At 47.8% G+C, this 16,663-nt stretch overlaps 1 protein-coding gene and 1 long non-coding RNA gene across 6 annotated transcripts in view; one reads left to right on the forward strand and one right to left on the reverse strand.

The window, feature by feature from the left end:
- Positions 1 to 1,156: 1,156 nt before the first annotated feature.
- On the reverse strand, positions 1,157 to 16,546 carry LOC121075828. Of its 5 annotated transcripts, none has more exons than XR_005823178.1 (2): positions 7,321 to 16,546; positions 1,157 to 1,510 (listed from the first exon to the last, which is right to left on the reverse strand). It is a non-coding gene; the product is annotated as an uncharacterized LOC121075828 (long non-coding RNA). The 5 variants fall into 5 exon arrangements; XR_005823180.1 differs by lacking the exon at positions 7,321 to 16,546 and adding an exon at positions 2,427 to 3,262; XR_005823179.1 differs by lacking the exon at positions 7,321 to 16,546 and adding an exon at positions 1,851 to 1,938.
- Positions 1,899 to 16,663, forward strand: part of LRRK1 (leucine rich repeat kinase 1) — a 76,610-nt gene continuing 61,845 nt past the window's right edge. The window contains 2 exon segments of the mRNA XM_040569486.1: positions 1,899 to 2,010; positions 5,060 to 5,275. Coding sequence (XP_040425420.1) covers positions 5,209 to 5,275 — 67 coding nt within the window. The 5' untranslated portion in view covers positions 1,899 to 2,010; positions 5,060 to 5,208.

Below are 16,663 nucleotides of genomic sequence, written 5' to 3' on the forward strand. Positions count from 1 at the left end.
GATTTCAGTGGGTTTTTAATCAATGGTGCTAAAAAAAAGTTGTAAGAAAGCTCTGGATAAGAGCCAGGCTATGAGGCATAAAAGACAGCAGACTGGATAGAAAGTGGAAAGGGTGCTAAACAGATAGCACTCACATGGTTGCAGCTAAAAGCAGATTAGCGGGCACCTGAACACGGGTAAAAGCACCAATGAAGACCCATCCTCTCTGTGTCTCCATAATCATAACAAAGAAACACCCTAGAGCAAATCTTGGACCGCAGCAGCCATTCAGTGAATGAATATGGCTTTTTCCCTCCTCAGGAAATCATCAGAGACCCATTTCTTGGTTTGGGCCAGGGAACAAACAAACACACAAAACACACACGAAGAAAGTCCCCTGGTATCAGGAAATGAATTGGGTTGTGATGAGGAAAGGACGTGTGCAACACCAACACAATAGCTGGAGCGCAGCATGTGTAGCACCTTCGGAAGAAAGGGGGCGATCTTGGGCTTTGCTTTTCGAAAGAGGCGCAAACTCCCTCCACAATCTGGAAAAGGAGCAATTTTCAAAGAAACAAATCTCAGATTAACTCTGCGTGGAGAAGAGTCAGGCTTGTCAGCATCGCTGATAAGGACCAGCCTCGGGCAAAGGGGCTGAAAGTTGAGCAGCTGGTTCTTGTTTCTTATACCAACTTTGTGGATGGAGGGCCACAGGCTCGGTATGAGAGGCTGCTGAGGAAGGGAGTCTATTGTTGGTGGGACGGCCCTGTTTTGGTGGCAGAACAGAATCTTGAGGGCCATGGTGCCTGAGTGAAACCTTTTGCTTCATTACGTATAAAATGAATATTAAAGTTAACACACCCTGAATATGATAATGAGCTTAATAAAGTACATGCTAAACATATGTGGCTATAGTACTCAACTCTTCAACCAAATCATGCTAAATGTCACCCCAGGAAGGGAACAGGTAAGGTTAGGATATAAAAGAGTGTTAGGGGAAAAAAAAAGTGTGGGGAAAAAAAAAAAAGTTGGAGGAAAAAAGAAAAGCTGGGGGGGAGAAGGAATTGGAAACCTAGAAGAGGCAGTCAACGGGCTGCGCTCCTCCTCCACCAAGACAGGGACACCTTCTTGGTAAGCTCTGCACCTTTCGGCGAGGAATAATACCTGGGATAGCATTTTTATTGCATTATTATTGTATATTAGCGCTACTGTATTTATCAGTGGCAATTCTGAAACTGTTATATCTGTTGCCTCATTAAATATGTTCAACTTTGTGAAACTGTCTCAGTCAAAGCCCTGAGCAGGGCTCTGAAACAGGCAAACGTTGGACTCTGGTAAGTCCCCTTTAACGTCTCTATATCGGTAAGGCCAAGCCTCCAACACGAAGCTACAGGAGTCACTTCCAGCTTGATACCTGCGCTCCGGGAACTGCGTGGCACAGCAGCGGGTTGGCAGCGACGTCGAAGCCATCCAGATAACGTGACTGAGAGACGGGGGCTTCAGCTGCTTCACCTCCAGAAACCAATCTTTTCTGAAAAAATTATTGATAAATAAATAAAACAAGCAGCATAAGCCTGTGTAGACGTGCCCAGTGAGAGTACTGATACCAACTGCTGATGGGTGAGCGTGTCCCGAGATGGAGCCCGGGAGAGGGGCAGCTCACCCACCGCGTCCCCTCACGTCCCCTCAGCGGGCCGGGCCGCGCCCCAGGGCAGGGGGAAGAGGCAGCCCCCAGGAGAAGGCTGTGAGGCCCGCAGCAGCCCCTCTATCCTGGGGGGGGACCGGTCAGGATGGAGCCCCCTCACCACAGCCCGGGCCCGCCGGCATGGCGGAGGGCGCCGAGCCCCGCGGGGCGCCGCCCGCGCCCTCACCGCGGCCTCCGGGGGCCGGTGGCGGAGGAGGCGCCGCGCTGCTGCCCCGCTCCTTTTCCTTCCTTCCTTCCTCCCTCCGCCTCCCGAGCCGCACAGCGAGGCGGGCGGCCGGCCGGAGGAGGAGGAGGAGAAGGCGCCGAGCCCCGGCAGGACGCAGGAGGTACGGCCGCCCCGCACGCACCTGCCCCCGCCGCCGGGGCCGCGCTGAGGGGAAGGCGGCGAGGGGCTTTGTGGGGGGGGGGGGCTGAGCACGCTGCGGGGGGAGCTGAAAAGAAATAAAAGCAAAGTAAAAGTTGGGAGCGAAGTTTTTGGGCGAGGGGGGGGCTGCTTCTCCTCAGCAAGCGGCGGGCGGGAGGCGCTGCCCCGGGGAGGAGGAAGCGCGCGAGGGGCGGCTCGGCTCGGGGTGGCCGCCGGGGGCTCTGCCGTGCCCGGCCCGGCCCGGGTAAAAGCCCCTTGTTGCTCTCGGCCCCTCGGCGTGGCCGCTAAGAAGAGGGGAGACCCAAGGGAAGCTGGGTGTGATTTACGCTCCTGCTTCCTGGTGAGCTTTACACCCGGGTAGGGCGCAGGGTGGCTTACTCTCTCTCGGCTCCCGCTTTGTGAAGGGGGCAGCAGCGATTTGCTGCTTTCTGCAGCTTTTCGTGTCGCCGAAAGGCCCTCAGCAGGTGACAGATCTGAGCCACACTCTGCTCCTCACCAGGCAGTCACTGCTGCTTCCTGGGGAGCCTTCACCAGGCCCTTTTGGGGGCACCCATCCGAGCCCCCAGCCCCACTGGTGCCATCCGCCTCTCCAGACCCCATTGCCTTGTCTGTCACAGCTCCGGGCCTTAAATGAGCTCTTCGGAAGCATCAGGAGGTTTCGTCAAAGAACTGAAGTTTTTGGAGATTGCTTGTGGGTTGGGAAGTGATGCCGGGCGCAGCAGCCACGGCCGGGTGTGCTGGGGTGTTAACCAAAAGCTGGCGGTAACGGAGGCTCAGGAGAGACGTTGGGAATACATGAGGCAGGATGTAAACCTGCACCCAGATGTATTCTTCACAGTCTCTCTCCTGAATGAGATTCTTCAGAGCTCGTAGCACCCAAGTAGTGCTGTTTTTCCAGGCGCTCTCTCTCCCTAAATCAAATTAAGACCTGGTGTTTGCACGTGTTGCAGTTGAGTGCATCTTGCTTAAGGTAACAGCACTGCAGGGACGTTTTTAGTATATACACAAAGGTCCCAAAATACGGAAATACAGGAGCAGTACTGCCTGCATGGGGGCTGTGTGGCAGCAGTGCACTTACAGCTAAAGCGTTCACTAGTTGACGTTAAAGGGAACTGATCATCAAAGTTTCAGGAAAAATATTAACCTAAGTTTTTTCCTTTCCCTGTGTACAAGGAAAGTTTCATCCCGGGCAGTAATCCGGGTAGAGACTTAAACATTGGGAGCGGGGTGATTTTTCTCAAAGCTTTTCAGACGTGGTGTGCCCCAGTTGTACAGCAAGGAAACGCTTCAAAAACCAGCATCTGCTAAAAAGAGTTATTCTGTTGGTTTTTGCATGGGGAAGTGTTTCTTCTGATGTAGCTGCTCAGCACGTTGACAGTGAGGGTGCCGGGAAGGCAGGGGCTCAGTGCTGCGAGCATCACGTCCCCTTCATCTTCAGAGGGAACAACCAGGACAGCTTTTGGGAGGCACAGCAGCCTCCCCGACATCCCCACGTGTCTGCTGCAGTCTGTGGTGGGGAGGGACGGACAGACAGATGGACGGACGGACGGACTGGTGCTTGGCTGCGCGGACATCTGCGGCTGCTTGGAGCTGCGGCCGTGCTGCCGCGAAGGAGGCGTTGGGCTGTGGGGGTGCGTGAAAGAGCTTGCCTGTAGCCCGCTCCACGCCTCTCAGTCCGTGTCGTTATTTGCTGTGTGGCACCCAAATCATTTTTCCCATCTTTGAAAAACACCCCAGAGCCAAACCGCAGCCTGTGGCTTCGCCCGCTGCCCAGCTTGCAGGATGTGCACGGCGCTTGGGCTGTGAGTTTTGGTTCCTGCTGCCGGCACCACAAAGTAGGGGTCATCAGAAGCTCAGTTTTGCTCTAAGTGCGCCTAAAACTCAAGTATTTGCCTGGAAACAGTTGATGTAGCGTTCAGTATTTTTTAACGGTGTTGGCTTGTGGTTAAAATGCTGTGTAATGAGGGAGGAGCAGGCAGCTTTCTGAAGAGTGGGGATGGATCCATGTGTCCTTATGCACTCCCTGATCCCGATCCCAGCACAAAAGCCACCTCTGCTCACGAAGCAATGCACCTGGGTCTTGCTTGCTGAAGCACGAGGTGGGCTATGTGCTTTGCCAAATTGGATCAAAACCTCAGCATCACGCACCGAGCATGAGAAAATCTAATAAGGATCAAAGGTAAAGGGCACTGTGTTACATCTGAGAGGCGTTCACGGGCTGAAACTGAAAGCAGAAAATGAAGGAGCGCTGGCGTTGGCTGGGCACATGCTGCAAATTCACCTGTAGCGGTGGAAGAGAGAAAATGCGCAGGTGTGCAGATTTGAAGAAGTCAGAAGCCCTGGGAGACTGAGCTGTGCAGTCTTCTTCAGAGCTGTCTTGTACAGCAGCAGCCAACCTCCGAGAGCTCCTAAGGGCTTGGTTTGCCTCCCTGGACGTGTTTGAAGAAGCCTGCTGCTCCGAGAGCGCTGGACTTCTCTAGAAGGACTGGGCAGAGGGGAAAGAAGCTGGTGTGTTTCTCGTAGCTCTGTTTTTTCTTTTCTATAGAGAATGGTCTCAGTAACCATGTCACTATTTTTCAGTTTCTCACGGTGGAGTTGCACAACAGCCACAGTCTTCTTTGCGGATGGGAAAGGTTTTGAGGTTGCATTTAGGATTTTTCCAGCTGCATTTTGTCGTTTCAATGCTCTGCCTTTACACTGGCTTGTGGAGAATCAAACTGCAGCTGTGACCCCTGCCCACCCCCTCCACCCTCCACCCGAAGACTCACCAAAGAGTCAGCTTTGGTGGAGAAAAATTGGGAACATTTATCTTTTCTATAGTGCAGGCTTTGTTAGTCTCCTCTGTTAATTCACGTTGTGTTCTTTGAACAAAACTTTTATGGAAATAATTGTATTTATATTTGCATAGGATGATGAGTGCTTTTCTGCAAAGTAACATTCAGACAGGAATAAGCATCTTGCACTTTCTCTACTAGAATGATTAATTTGTTTTACCGTTTATTTTTAAACAGGGTAAATTATGGTTCCTCAAGATGGTGCTCACTAGCAGTCGCTCCGTTCCTGCACTTAATTGACAGAGATCATTCAGCTTTGACAACACTACTCAATTTCAAGTGCTGCAGAAAGTTTGCCTGTTGAATCTTCACAACTACGACCCAGAATGTACTGGTGTGTGGGAACTGAGGAATCCGCTGTTTCCAGAGAGAGCAACATGGATCCACAGAATGGTAAATAGGATGATTTTTTTCTTTCCTGTTCCAGTTGGGAGTGGAAGGTTTTAAGAGAACTCGCTAGCCAGCTGCCACTTAGTTTCAATGAAATCTGAATATATGAAAGATCTTTGAGTGCTTTGAGCCTTAATTTTAGAAAATCTACAGCACAGAACGAGGAGTTATACTTGCAAGGAGAGTGACGTTGGACTGTTCAGGTGATAAGAATAGCATTTCTCTGAAGACCAATTTTCTCCCAAAGCCTACGGAATTAGTCAATATATGTATCATGTCTCAGCAGTTCCTAAATATGTTTTACAAGATCTGTGCTTTTTCAGCATGCGAATGCAAATATGTTCCCAGCCACTGATGCAATGTGTATTCAGGGTATGAAAGCTGCTAAAATCAGAGCATCGTTTCTCAGGCTGAACAGATACTAGCCTGCTCCAGTTTTGCTCTGAGCTTTGGTTCAGTGACTTACAGTAATGCATTGGTGGGATGGATTAGGAGGTCTGCATTTATACAACATAATAAATCCATAGGTGGAAATTTCTCTTTAGGAAGGGATGTAAGCTTCAGGTTGTTTCCTGTTAATTAGTTTTGTGGGTTTTTTTGAACAGCCAAATTATTTTTGGCTGTTTCTTAATGCAGAACCCTTCAGTTCCTAGGCAGTGCTGTACTTCTCTGAGCCAAAACCCAGTTATGTTTCTGCATCAAGAAATAGCCTTCTGCTTATTGTATAATGGTATTCCCCCCGTGCAACAAGCAGTTCATTAGGAGGCGGCATCTGCGTTTTAAGTGTGGGATGAAGGTGTGTTTGACGCTTTGTAGTGAGTAAGCAGGCTTCAGTAGAAGCTAATGTTTTTGCAGCCTTATTTTGGATTTTATCAGCAACTATGAAGCAAAACCTGGTACTTTATTCAGAGGCTGCCTTATCTTGTCTAAAGACGTTTCTCACCAGCGTCACAGGGAGCTCTGGGAACTCTTTCCACTCTCCGTATGTATTCTGCTTATTCTGTGCTACTGATTTTGTTTGGTTTTGCTTTCATTGTTTAGCATTGTATCTCTAATAATCATAAGCACTTGGTTATTGAATATCTTTAAAATTGTTGAATTCTATCGTATGAGTTTCTCTCTGGAAGAAATTAACTCCGTTTGAATACTAAGCTATGTGAAGTATTCTTCATGAGAAGAATTTTAATCTGTGCTAAGTGTTAAGAATTGCTAAATTTTTGTTCTGCAATAGTGATTTGACAAGTTCTTCTTGCTTTTTAAAGATACAGCAAATAAGCAAATTAGTTTGAGTGAATAATGAATTGAGAAGAGGAAAAGGTATAAATTATTTTCTACATTGTGAATGTTTTTTATTCTGAGAAATTTCTTACGTGTTTGTTATGTAAATATATTCAGTTAAACTGGCTAACTGGAGGCATACAAATCTTATTGGTATAACTCTTCTATCCTTACATGCCTGGATTGTTTTATTTGATAAACAGTTTTTGGAAGACTGGCCAAGTGACCCTAGGAAAGCTTAAGACCTGGTGCTGCCCTGGTGGATTAGTTCTTTATAAGCATACTGTACGTGTTTAAACTCATTTTTTTCTGGACTGAGTCCTGCCAAGAATAATTGTTATTAGCTAGCTGGTCCACTCCCTAAGTTAGCTGGTCCTCGTTCTGCGTTTGGATCCTGTTACACAACTTGAATGCAGGAATGCAGTGACTCATTCAGCCTCCACATTTGAATCGATTGTTTACATGCGTCTATTCACAGCCTGGATGCAGCCTCCTGCTCCCATTCAGTGGGACCCGCGGGGAAGTGACACCGCAGATGGTTCCTGCAGCGCTGAGGACCCCCTTAGCACCCCAAAAGCTTGGAGCCTGCTTTCAGGCAGGAAGGATGGGCGTAGGGTGCGAGAGCTTTCACAAGGTACACCGGTGCCTGGAAGGCTTTAGGGCTTTTTTTCCTGACAGCTGTGCATTTGGCCAGATCTTCACGAGGAGAATGCACCCACGGCGTCACTAATACAAGTCAGCAAGTGTAACGCACGATAACGTGAGCTCACCTCACTGCATCTGCTCGTGTCTCCGCTGCTGCTTCACTTGACTGTGGCAGGAATCTCGCCAGTGTCCCAGCAGGATGCCCGCTTCCCCCGAAAGCGGGCGAGCCGTGTTTCACCACTGGACCCTGCGCAGCCTCTGGGGATGCCGCGGGGCTTGGCTGGCCGCTGCCAGCAGAGCAGGGAGGGTTTGTCACTGGAGTGCAGAATGATGCTCCCCTTCGGGTGCAGTCAGCACCTCCCTCGCCTCTTCAGACCTGGCTTCCCCTCTCCTAGATTGGTTCATGTTATCCTAATTAAAAGAAAGAAAGCGAGCAGAGGTATGGGGGCGGCTGCAGTATCTCATGAAGCAGTGTGCTTTTTTTTTTTTCAACTGGGTTAAAGAGCTCTGCATAATATAATGGAGGTGACATAATGTGGTTCTTGTAGGAAATACAATGGAAGCCCAAAGATATCACCACATGAATGTCTAGAACATAACAGAGATTCATCTCCTTTCTACAGGCTGTTTGTTTTCTTTGAACCTTACAAAATTTTACAGCTAGCATTTAATTCTCAGATGAGTTTCTAGGAGACATTTCAGCAAAGATGTAGAAAAGCAATCATCGTCCTCTGAAATGTAAGAATAGTTTTGTTAGAGAGCTTATCTCTCTTACTGAGAATTTTATTCAAAGTCCCAGAGTGTTCGTGTGCCCTTTGTGTGTGTCTCTGAGCTGGAATTGGATTATCTTCCCAACGCACCAGAGGGTGTCTCTTCTCTCCTGCTAAATCTAGAGATGAATATTGAAAAGTTGTGCTGCATTGTAATGTATATAATTTTACATAATGAGGAGCAACGATGCCGGTGAGAGGTGCTTGAAATTTTGTGGCATTCACAACTTTTTTTTGAGGGAAGTTTGCCCATGCAGTATGCCTGGAAAAGGGACACGGATGTTAAAATGAGAGAGCAGGCAAGTAGACAGAATATATTGACCCGTGCTGGAATTTGGGGCAGACCAGCTATGTGTCAGAGGGGCCGTGGTGGCCCTGCAGCTCCCGGGGCTTCATATTTTATCCGGGAGAGGCGACCCACGATGGCAGCGACCTTTGCAATCCTGCCTCGGCCGTGGCTCAGCACTGACTCAGAGGGAGAGCTGCTGCCACCTCCTGAATCACAGGCAAGTCTCCAGCCCAAGTCCGAGGAGCTGAGCCGGAGGAGCTAACGGGTCGTTTTATCAGAGGCACCGCGCAGGAGCTGGTGCAATTCTGTACGGAAAGTTTCACAAGCGATCGAGTGGCGATAGCCTGAGGTTAGCTCACAGGGGGTTAGCCCTACAAGTAGCCAGGGCCCACCCTGTGCGTGGCCTCCAGATGAGATCTCTGCTGTCGTTCCTTCGCTGTTCGCCCGGCTGGTTTTGGTGCCTTACACGTGAAGGACAGGAGCTTGCGTTTGGTGGCGTGAATATCTTTGCTTATAAATTTTTCCAGCTGAATAGAGGAAGAAGCCAAAATTGGTGTGTGCAGCACCCCTGGTATCACTTTGTTCCTTGTGAAAGTCCCGTGTGAAGCTTCGCATTACAGCTCTGTGCGTGGGGCTACAGCCAGCAGCTGTGTCTCAGGGCACATCACCTTAGCCCCATCTGAGGCATGTTGCACTGTGTGAGAAGGAAAAAGGTACTTGCACTCTCTGCCCTGTTTTTTCCCATCCTCACAGTGTAGGTAGTAGCGTCGCCTGAGTCTGCTACGATGGTGTGGCAGGGTGGAGGGCCAGGAGAGCATCTGGGGAGCGACCTGAGCACACTTGAGGCCTGCAAAGCGTGCTGCTTGCTTGAAGTTCTGTGCAACGAGCCTTGTAGGTTTTCTGTTTTTCTTCCTACTTGTTAAGCTGCAAGTTAATTTGAGTCTAAAAAGTGAATTGAAAGTATTCCTACAAGCAAAAAAAAAAAAAAAAGGCAGTGTGGGAGGACACAAAAAATAGAACAGGTATCGTATGTGAGTTAGTCTCAGCAATGCCCTGCAGAAGGAGAAGTAGGAAGTGCTAGGCAGGAATAGGAAGTACACTGGTAAAGCAGTAATAGGCTTGTATTTTTAAACATATTTAAATACACACTTCATACAGAAGTGGTGAAATCTCACATGGGGCCAACTGCTAATGCGGAAGGCCAGCAGAACATGCCTGTGGTTGAGCCTGCTCTCCTCTGCAGACTGCAGCCCAGCCGTGTTGCGCCATCCCGCTGAGCCCAGGCAGGGTTTCCCAAAAGGGCAGTGAACGCGGGGACATGTGCAGTTAGGTGCCTCGTTTGAGATGCTCTGAACTGATTTTTCAGAGTCTGGATGCTAAGTGCTCTTCTTCGGAACATGCCCTGGGAGATGCCTCTCATTGTGAATCGGAGGCGTCTGAAGGAACTGTTTGCTTTGGAAAATGGGTGCTTGTGCCAGTAGGGAGTTTGGCTTGGGGGTGCTGTGCCCCTCTGGAGTCACGGGATGTAAAGGAGCAGTTAGGTCTTAGTGGTGGCAGGATCAGCTTTTCCTAGTAGATGCCGCAGAAGCCAGTCTGCTCTTGAACTCGAGGGCAGAGCTGCAGGGAGAGCCAGCGGTGCAGTACAGACCCCGCTGGGCAGAGAGTCCAGCCTGAAAGGCAGTGATGTGCAGGCAGTAGTGGAACACCAGTCCCTATCTGAGCTCTGTATGGCATTATCTGTTGCTACACAGCTTTATTTTCCACCTTTTTATCCAGCTTTATTTTCCACCTTCCAGTTAAGATGTATTGGTACACTGAAATGTAACTTAAGACAGCTCCGTCAAGACGCCTGGAAAAAACAAGGATGAGCTGATAAGGGAACTAAAGAAAAGCCTTGGCACCGAGAACCTGCACACAGGGACCCCTTAACTACCTTACTGATTATAAAGCAGGTGAGGTTGGCACTGGTCATAGGCAGAACTGTTATCCTCCGTTGCAGTGGGGAAAAAGCTATTGATAGAGTTCACACTGACTCGGTCTTTACCAGGCCTGTAATTGATTTACTGTTTTGCCGGTGATGTTACAGGCAATTTTATACTTGCATTAAAGAAAGTGCTACGAATTTATTTTTTTTCATCCTCTCCAAAGCCTTTGGGAGCCTTATGTAAGACCCATTAAAGTCTCTGCACTGGCATAACAGGCTCTGGATCCGATCTTCAGGGATCCTTAGAGCATCAGGTCTGCGGTTTGTTTGTTTTTCATTTCTCTGATCAATAAAGGAGCTGCCAGGGCTGCGCTTGGCAGCAGGCAGCTAACTGAGAGGAAATGTTTGCATTGTAGATGAGGGTGTCGGGGGATGGATTTAATGCCATTCAGCTCTCAGTCTGCCCCATAGGTGAATTATGGCCCTTAATAGGTTCTGTCTTGGATTTTACATCAAGTTAGGCCGATATTTAATTCCTTTCCCTAATCAGTCTGTGTTCATTAGTGGGTCAGCATTGCTTCTTTGCATATACGTAACCGCAGCAGCAGCCCGTTTATCTAGGCTACTGGTAGCTTCATGATGACAGTGTGTGCATGCTTTGAATTTGTGCATTGCTTTAGCTTAAAGGGAGGCCTTACAAAAGAAGTCTGTAGGTATTAGGAAAAGCCTTCAACCTTCAGAAAGCCCTCCTGCAGTCAGAGGGGATGCGTGGGTTGAAGTTTCTGGTAAACAAGCAAACAAAACAAACAGAAAGGAGTGCTTTGAGAAATAACAGACTGCCCTTAAACCATGTACAGCTAGGTGACAGGCAGGCAAACTGTGAGGCTGATCATGAAACTGAAATGGAGTCAGCAAGGACATGTCCAACCGTGGTAAAATGTGATAGCTGAAAAGAAAAGATTCCTATAGAACAACAGCAGTGTCGATGGAGTAAGATCTTAGAGGTTATGCTGCAGGTTTTGCAGACACCCAGTGCCTCTCACCATGGCAATCAGCCACCTTGGCCGTGTTGGAAGAGAGGGTGAAGACCCGTGACGTCTTGTTGGTGATGCACTTTTAGCAGGGATGCGTGTACCTGCCGGTGAAGGTGGTGACCCCTTCCCCAGGCTGAGCTCTCCTGGCGCTGGTGGTGGGACGTGGGGCTCAGGACCTCAGGGCTGGGGGTCTGCCGCAGAGCAGCACCAGCTCTGGTGTGAGTTCCTCCTTCTGCAGCTCACCGTCTCCTGGAGGGATGGACAGCAGGTCTGTGGTGAGTTTGGGAACTTCTCAGCCACAAAGACAAGCCTTGCGTTGCCTCACCGTGTGGAGGAGAGGGAAGGGGTCAGTCTGCTACAGGAAGGGAGGAGGAGGGCGAAGGGTGAAAGAGCAGGGACCTGGGGAGATGGGAGCTGGAGAGCGACCAAAATTCCCTTCTAATAGTCGCTAAGTGGCTTGCAGGCACAAAGGTTGGCATTTCAGACACTGCTGCAGAGAGAGCCCTGTCCCAGGCTGCCCACAGCTTCTTTTCTGCGCGCCGCTGAAAGTCGTGGAAAAATAACGAACCGAAGCAGTGATTCAAACAAGAAGTCTGGATAAATTTAGCTCAAATATTCTTGGTATGTTTGTGGTTGCTGTGGAAATTACATCATTGCTTGTTTTAATGATCAGAATATCGCTTGGAAAACTGGCCTGGCTACCCAAGGAGAGCTCAGAACGAGACCTTTTAAAAGCGTGTGTATCTTCGGAATTGCTTCACCTGGATTTAGTTGGTTCAGGGTTGTTTGTTTTATTCCCTTGTGGGGCAGGGAGTATTTTGACTACAGGTTATTGCTGCTTAATTGAAAAGCCACAAGGTTTAGAGCTGATACGCTCTGCAGTGTGATTATCTATTTCACATTAAAATTCTGTCTAGGGAGTAAGATTCAAAAGCAGTGCTGGTAATTGCTTAAGACAAGACCTCCTTCAGCATCTGCCTGCATGTCTTTCTGTCTTGCACATCAAAGAGCCTTTGAAAAAGCTTTTATTTTTGCATCAAACAGGAACATATTTTTTTTAACACTAATGGACAGGATCCCTTTTCAGATCTCAGATGTAGCTTGGAAAACAAAAATGTCTAGCTCCTTAAGTTGGCTTGTAATCACGGTCACAGCTCTCCAATGTGTTGCACCTAGGACTTTTCACACAATGACAGGGTATGAATAAAAGCTGTTAAAGTGTTTTTGGATGGATTGGGCAAGGTTTTCACATGCACTGGATCTGTGTTCATCATATGTTGGTAGGAAGGAAACATGCCTTGCCTCGTTTTGCCCTTTTTACCGTGGAGCAACCACCTGAAAATGCTGCAAGCTGCAGTGGGTTCACAGCACGCACCTTCAGTTGAACACAGCATCCTCCCAGACAAAATCCTTGTCTTTCGTCCACTGAAATTAATGTTTACATTCTCAGACATCAGGAAGATGAAAGGGAAATGTTTCCCCTCCCAAATACAGACACTTTTGCCACTTGTAGGTTTTGTCACCAGATACGGAAGGTGGTGGGGTTTTTTTGGTAGCCCGTTACATTTTTGGCAGCACATCGTCACGCAGCCTGATTCAGGACCAGCACTGCGTTGGCCAACAGCAGAGGCCTTTTCAACAAAACTTTCTGTTCTGTTCCAGACACAGCTGCTAAAGTAATCTTCCCTACTTGATATTTTCTCCTGGAAACCTCTAAGGACCTGCTTCTGTTGCATGGATGCTGGTGGAAGCGCTCACAGCAAGTTCAGTAGAAGCTGGAGCAGAGCCTTGCTTTCCCAACTTTTTTCTTTTCTTTTCCAGAGTATCACATTCATATCTTTTCTCTGGTGTCCTTCCCAGCTCCATCCTTCCTTTGACTCTGCTGTGGCCAAACCTCTTGGGGTTGATAAAGGACACCCTCTCTTAACAAAGACTACTTTGAAGAAAGTTGGTATTGACTGTTGGTGCCCGATAGCTGATTTAACTTCAGCGCAGGTGTAAAGTAGGAATGCAAGCTGTAGGACTGGAAGGATGTGTAGGTCAGTGTCCTGCTGTCACCCTCCTAAACCTTATTCAAAGCATCTTTTAAATGAGTTGACTTGTCTGTTCTTTCTGCTTTTTCTAGAGGAGTGTTCCAAAGCCTCATTCCTCTAACACTTTAAACTTTCTTCTAATTGGCAGCTGAAATGTGTTTGTACCCTGTACATAAATAGCTCTTCTTCCCTGGTGTATCCCTCTGGATGTATTTATAGACAGTGCTCACATCCCTGTCCAGCCTTCATTTTTCCACGCTCAACAAACCAAGCTCTTTTCGTCTCTAATCATGTAATTAGACTGTCCATTTCTTAATTCATCTTCTTCAGCTCTCCAGATTGTCATAGCCTTCCTTGAACATGATAAACTGGAGTCACGCAAGGTATTTTTACGTATCTTTTTCATGTTTCTTCCCCTTTTTTTCCTCCTTTCTGGCCAGTCTTCCCAAAATCTTCATGTATCCAGGTTCTGTAAGAGACCTGCAGTGCTTCCCTGGGAAAAGGAGGAAGGACGCTGGCGACTGTGCAGGTTACAGCATCTGCCCAGGAGCCCTGTCATACAATGGGGCTCAAAGCACTTGCTTCTCCCTTAAGCTGGCTTTAAATGTACGTCTAAGGAGAACGAAGCATACGGGGGCTGACTGTGACTTGGTGCTTCCCCAGTGTGCGTAAGTGCCGACTTACTTTTTAGAAGAATATTGAGTAAACGATCAGTCTGAAAGAAAGAAAACAATGATGCATGGGAATTTTTCCATTCTGATGAAAGCTTGAACATTAGGGAAACAGGAAAGTTTCAAAATAAACCAGAGTTAGCCGTGAAATTCTATTTTATGAAATTTCAAATGGAAATCCAAGCCTGGTTTGGTTTCACGGGTATAATATTTGATTCAGTTGGACAGGAATGGCCTCGCTAGAGACACCTTTCATGATTTAATAATCCTCTCTTTCCAGCCATACCTGGAAATGGACACGAAGAAAACCCAAAAGCGTGGTCGTACTTCTGCATGCTTAATGTATATTTTCCAATTTAAATTTTGGAAAGCAAGAGTGGCATAGCTGGCCTTGCATGCAAAAGCATATTTCTGAATGATTCAAGCTGTAGGATTGGAACCAAATCACTGGAGCCAAAAGACAAAAATAGAAACTTTCACTTAGAGCTGAGTCATTTGTATTTTCAATACCGCAGCCGTGGCTCTGGCCATTTGGAGCTCTCTTCCTTTCCTCAGGCTCTCTACCTTAGGAGTGGAACAACATGGTGGCATTTCTGTCACTGTGTCACTATTCCCTGTGGTCTCTGTTGGTCCTTTGCACCCCAAAGATGTAAGGGAAGGATGCGGGGGTCCCCCTTCACTGCAGGACCCAGCCTGTGCTTGGTCCTTGCAGGAGGTTGGCCTCTACCTCATTCCTCCCCTGCCCAGAAGCTTGTAATGTGTCTACCAGCGATGATGGTGCCTTCACCGTCATGGACCATGAAACGGTCCATCCACTGAAAAACGTGTTGTGGCCCCTGATGCTTCAAGCACTCCTACGGTTAGAAGGGGCTGAACTCGTGCCCGTGAAGCTGGTGAGGCCTGACGCGTGTCCTCGGGTGAGAGGGCAAACCCATCATCCTCAACGATGAAGGCCGGGTTCCTTTCAGTGAATTTCCAGGTTTCCCTACGTTCCCAGCTGGGATTTCTGTGGGGTTTATCGGCCCGGGAGGGGCTGGGTGCAGCCCCAGCAGCGCAGGAGGAGGACGAGGCGCTCGCCGTCACTCACCCTCGAGCTACCTCCACTTGCCGGTGTGATTCGCCCACTGACCCCCTGGGTTTGTTCTGGTGGTCACACTCCTTGTCATGGCTTTGTGGAGCCTCTTTTGTACGTCATAAAAATAGAAATAACTATTTTGTTTGAACTTCTTGGGTAAAACAAGTCATTTGCAGAGTCTGGGAGGCACGTGCACAAATGCAGGAGCCTGCTCGGGCCTGGCAGAGATTTTCGACCCTGTCTCGGTGCTGTGACAGGCAGAGGCTTCATGATCAGTGTTACTGTCCACCAAAGCCTGCCAAGTCTCAGTGTTGCTAGTATTTGAGGCTTTTCTGCCCTCTCCTCCCCTCGTTATCCTGGGTGATGGAGAAATGACTGTATACATGTAGAGCTAAAGCTTTCTGAGCTGTCTGGTTTTCGTAATTCAGTTCTGGAGCCCTGAAAAAGGCAGGAGTCCAGAGCATTTTGCTGTCCAGGACTTAATTTTTTCCTCTCAGATTTGCATTAGCAAATGTTTTTTCCTTGCAGGTTAAGAGTGGTTCTAAATAGAAAATTTCCAGTGGCTCTGGTGGTAATTGGTCAATTTGCATTGCTGTACCTAAAATTGTCAGCATGTCCTTTCCAAAATCCCGTATGCTTGCTGGAAAACATTTATTGCAGCTAAGCAGTTGGCATGCATTGTACTGGCACGTAAACGATTTTAAAATAATGTTGGATTATGCAATAATGATGAAAAAGATCCCTTTGGTACTAAATTGTTGTCTTCAAAGCATTTTTCTATGCTTCGAGTCTGGCCTTTTGTAGGGTTATAAGCTTACTTTTGCGGCCGTGAGCATCAGTTGTGAGCTCTGTCGTGGAGGCAGGTTATATTTGTACTAAATATATCATCTTTTCCACTGGCTTGGCAGGCAGATCGTAGTGTAAAGCCATTCCAGTAATTAGCTTAAATAATGGATGTTTGGGTGCAATCAAACCACATAAAATGGGAAGAAAAAGTGCACATGGAGGGTTCTCTCATTGTCCTGAGAAGCTGGCAGGTCTCGCTCATTAAGAAGAGATGTTAATTAGGGTTGGAAGGACACAGCCCAGCTCTGTCGTGTCCCCTGCAGCAGGGATGCTGGATTTCCCAGATAAACCCTCTTGCCACCCCGCAGTCCGATTCCCCGTAACTTTCCCTCCTTAGTTTCTCACAGGGACCTTTATAAGTGCTCCTCACCACTCTTTAATCCTGCTGGCTTCGTTCGATACCAGAATGGATTGGGCCGTACGTATTTTTCCTAGATCTGAAAACAAGACAAAATAGATCACAGGCTTTTTGCTGCGGGACTGGGGGCACGTGGGCAGGCGGGGAACAGCCCCCTTCTGGGGCCAGATCTTGGTCTGTGACTGTGTCTTTTAAGTAAGGAATGAATGAAACCTCCTAACTTAGAAAAAAAAAAAAAAAAAAGGCTATTTTGAAGTGTTAGAGAATTAGAGAAGGAACGCAGAAAGTATCTTTGTTTCATGAACCATTCTGACTGACTTGGACTGATTTTTAAAAATATATATATTATTGTAGCAAATGGAGGTTTGTTTCTTCTTCCTGACTTGGGATGGGAATACTTTTCAGTATCTCAGAAATTTCTGTAGGATTAAAAACATTTTCACCCCCAATCTCATTGGAAAGCACAAT

This window comes from Cygnus olor, chromosome 11 (genome assembly GCF_009769625.2).
Source record: "Cygnus olor isolate bCygOlo1 chromosome 11, bCygOlo1.pri.v2, whole genome shotgun sequence".
Lineage (NCBI taxonomy): Eukaryota > Metazoa > Chordata > Aves > Anseriformes > Anatidae > Cygnus > Cygnus olor.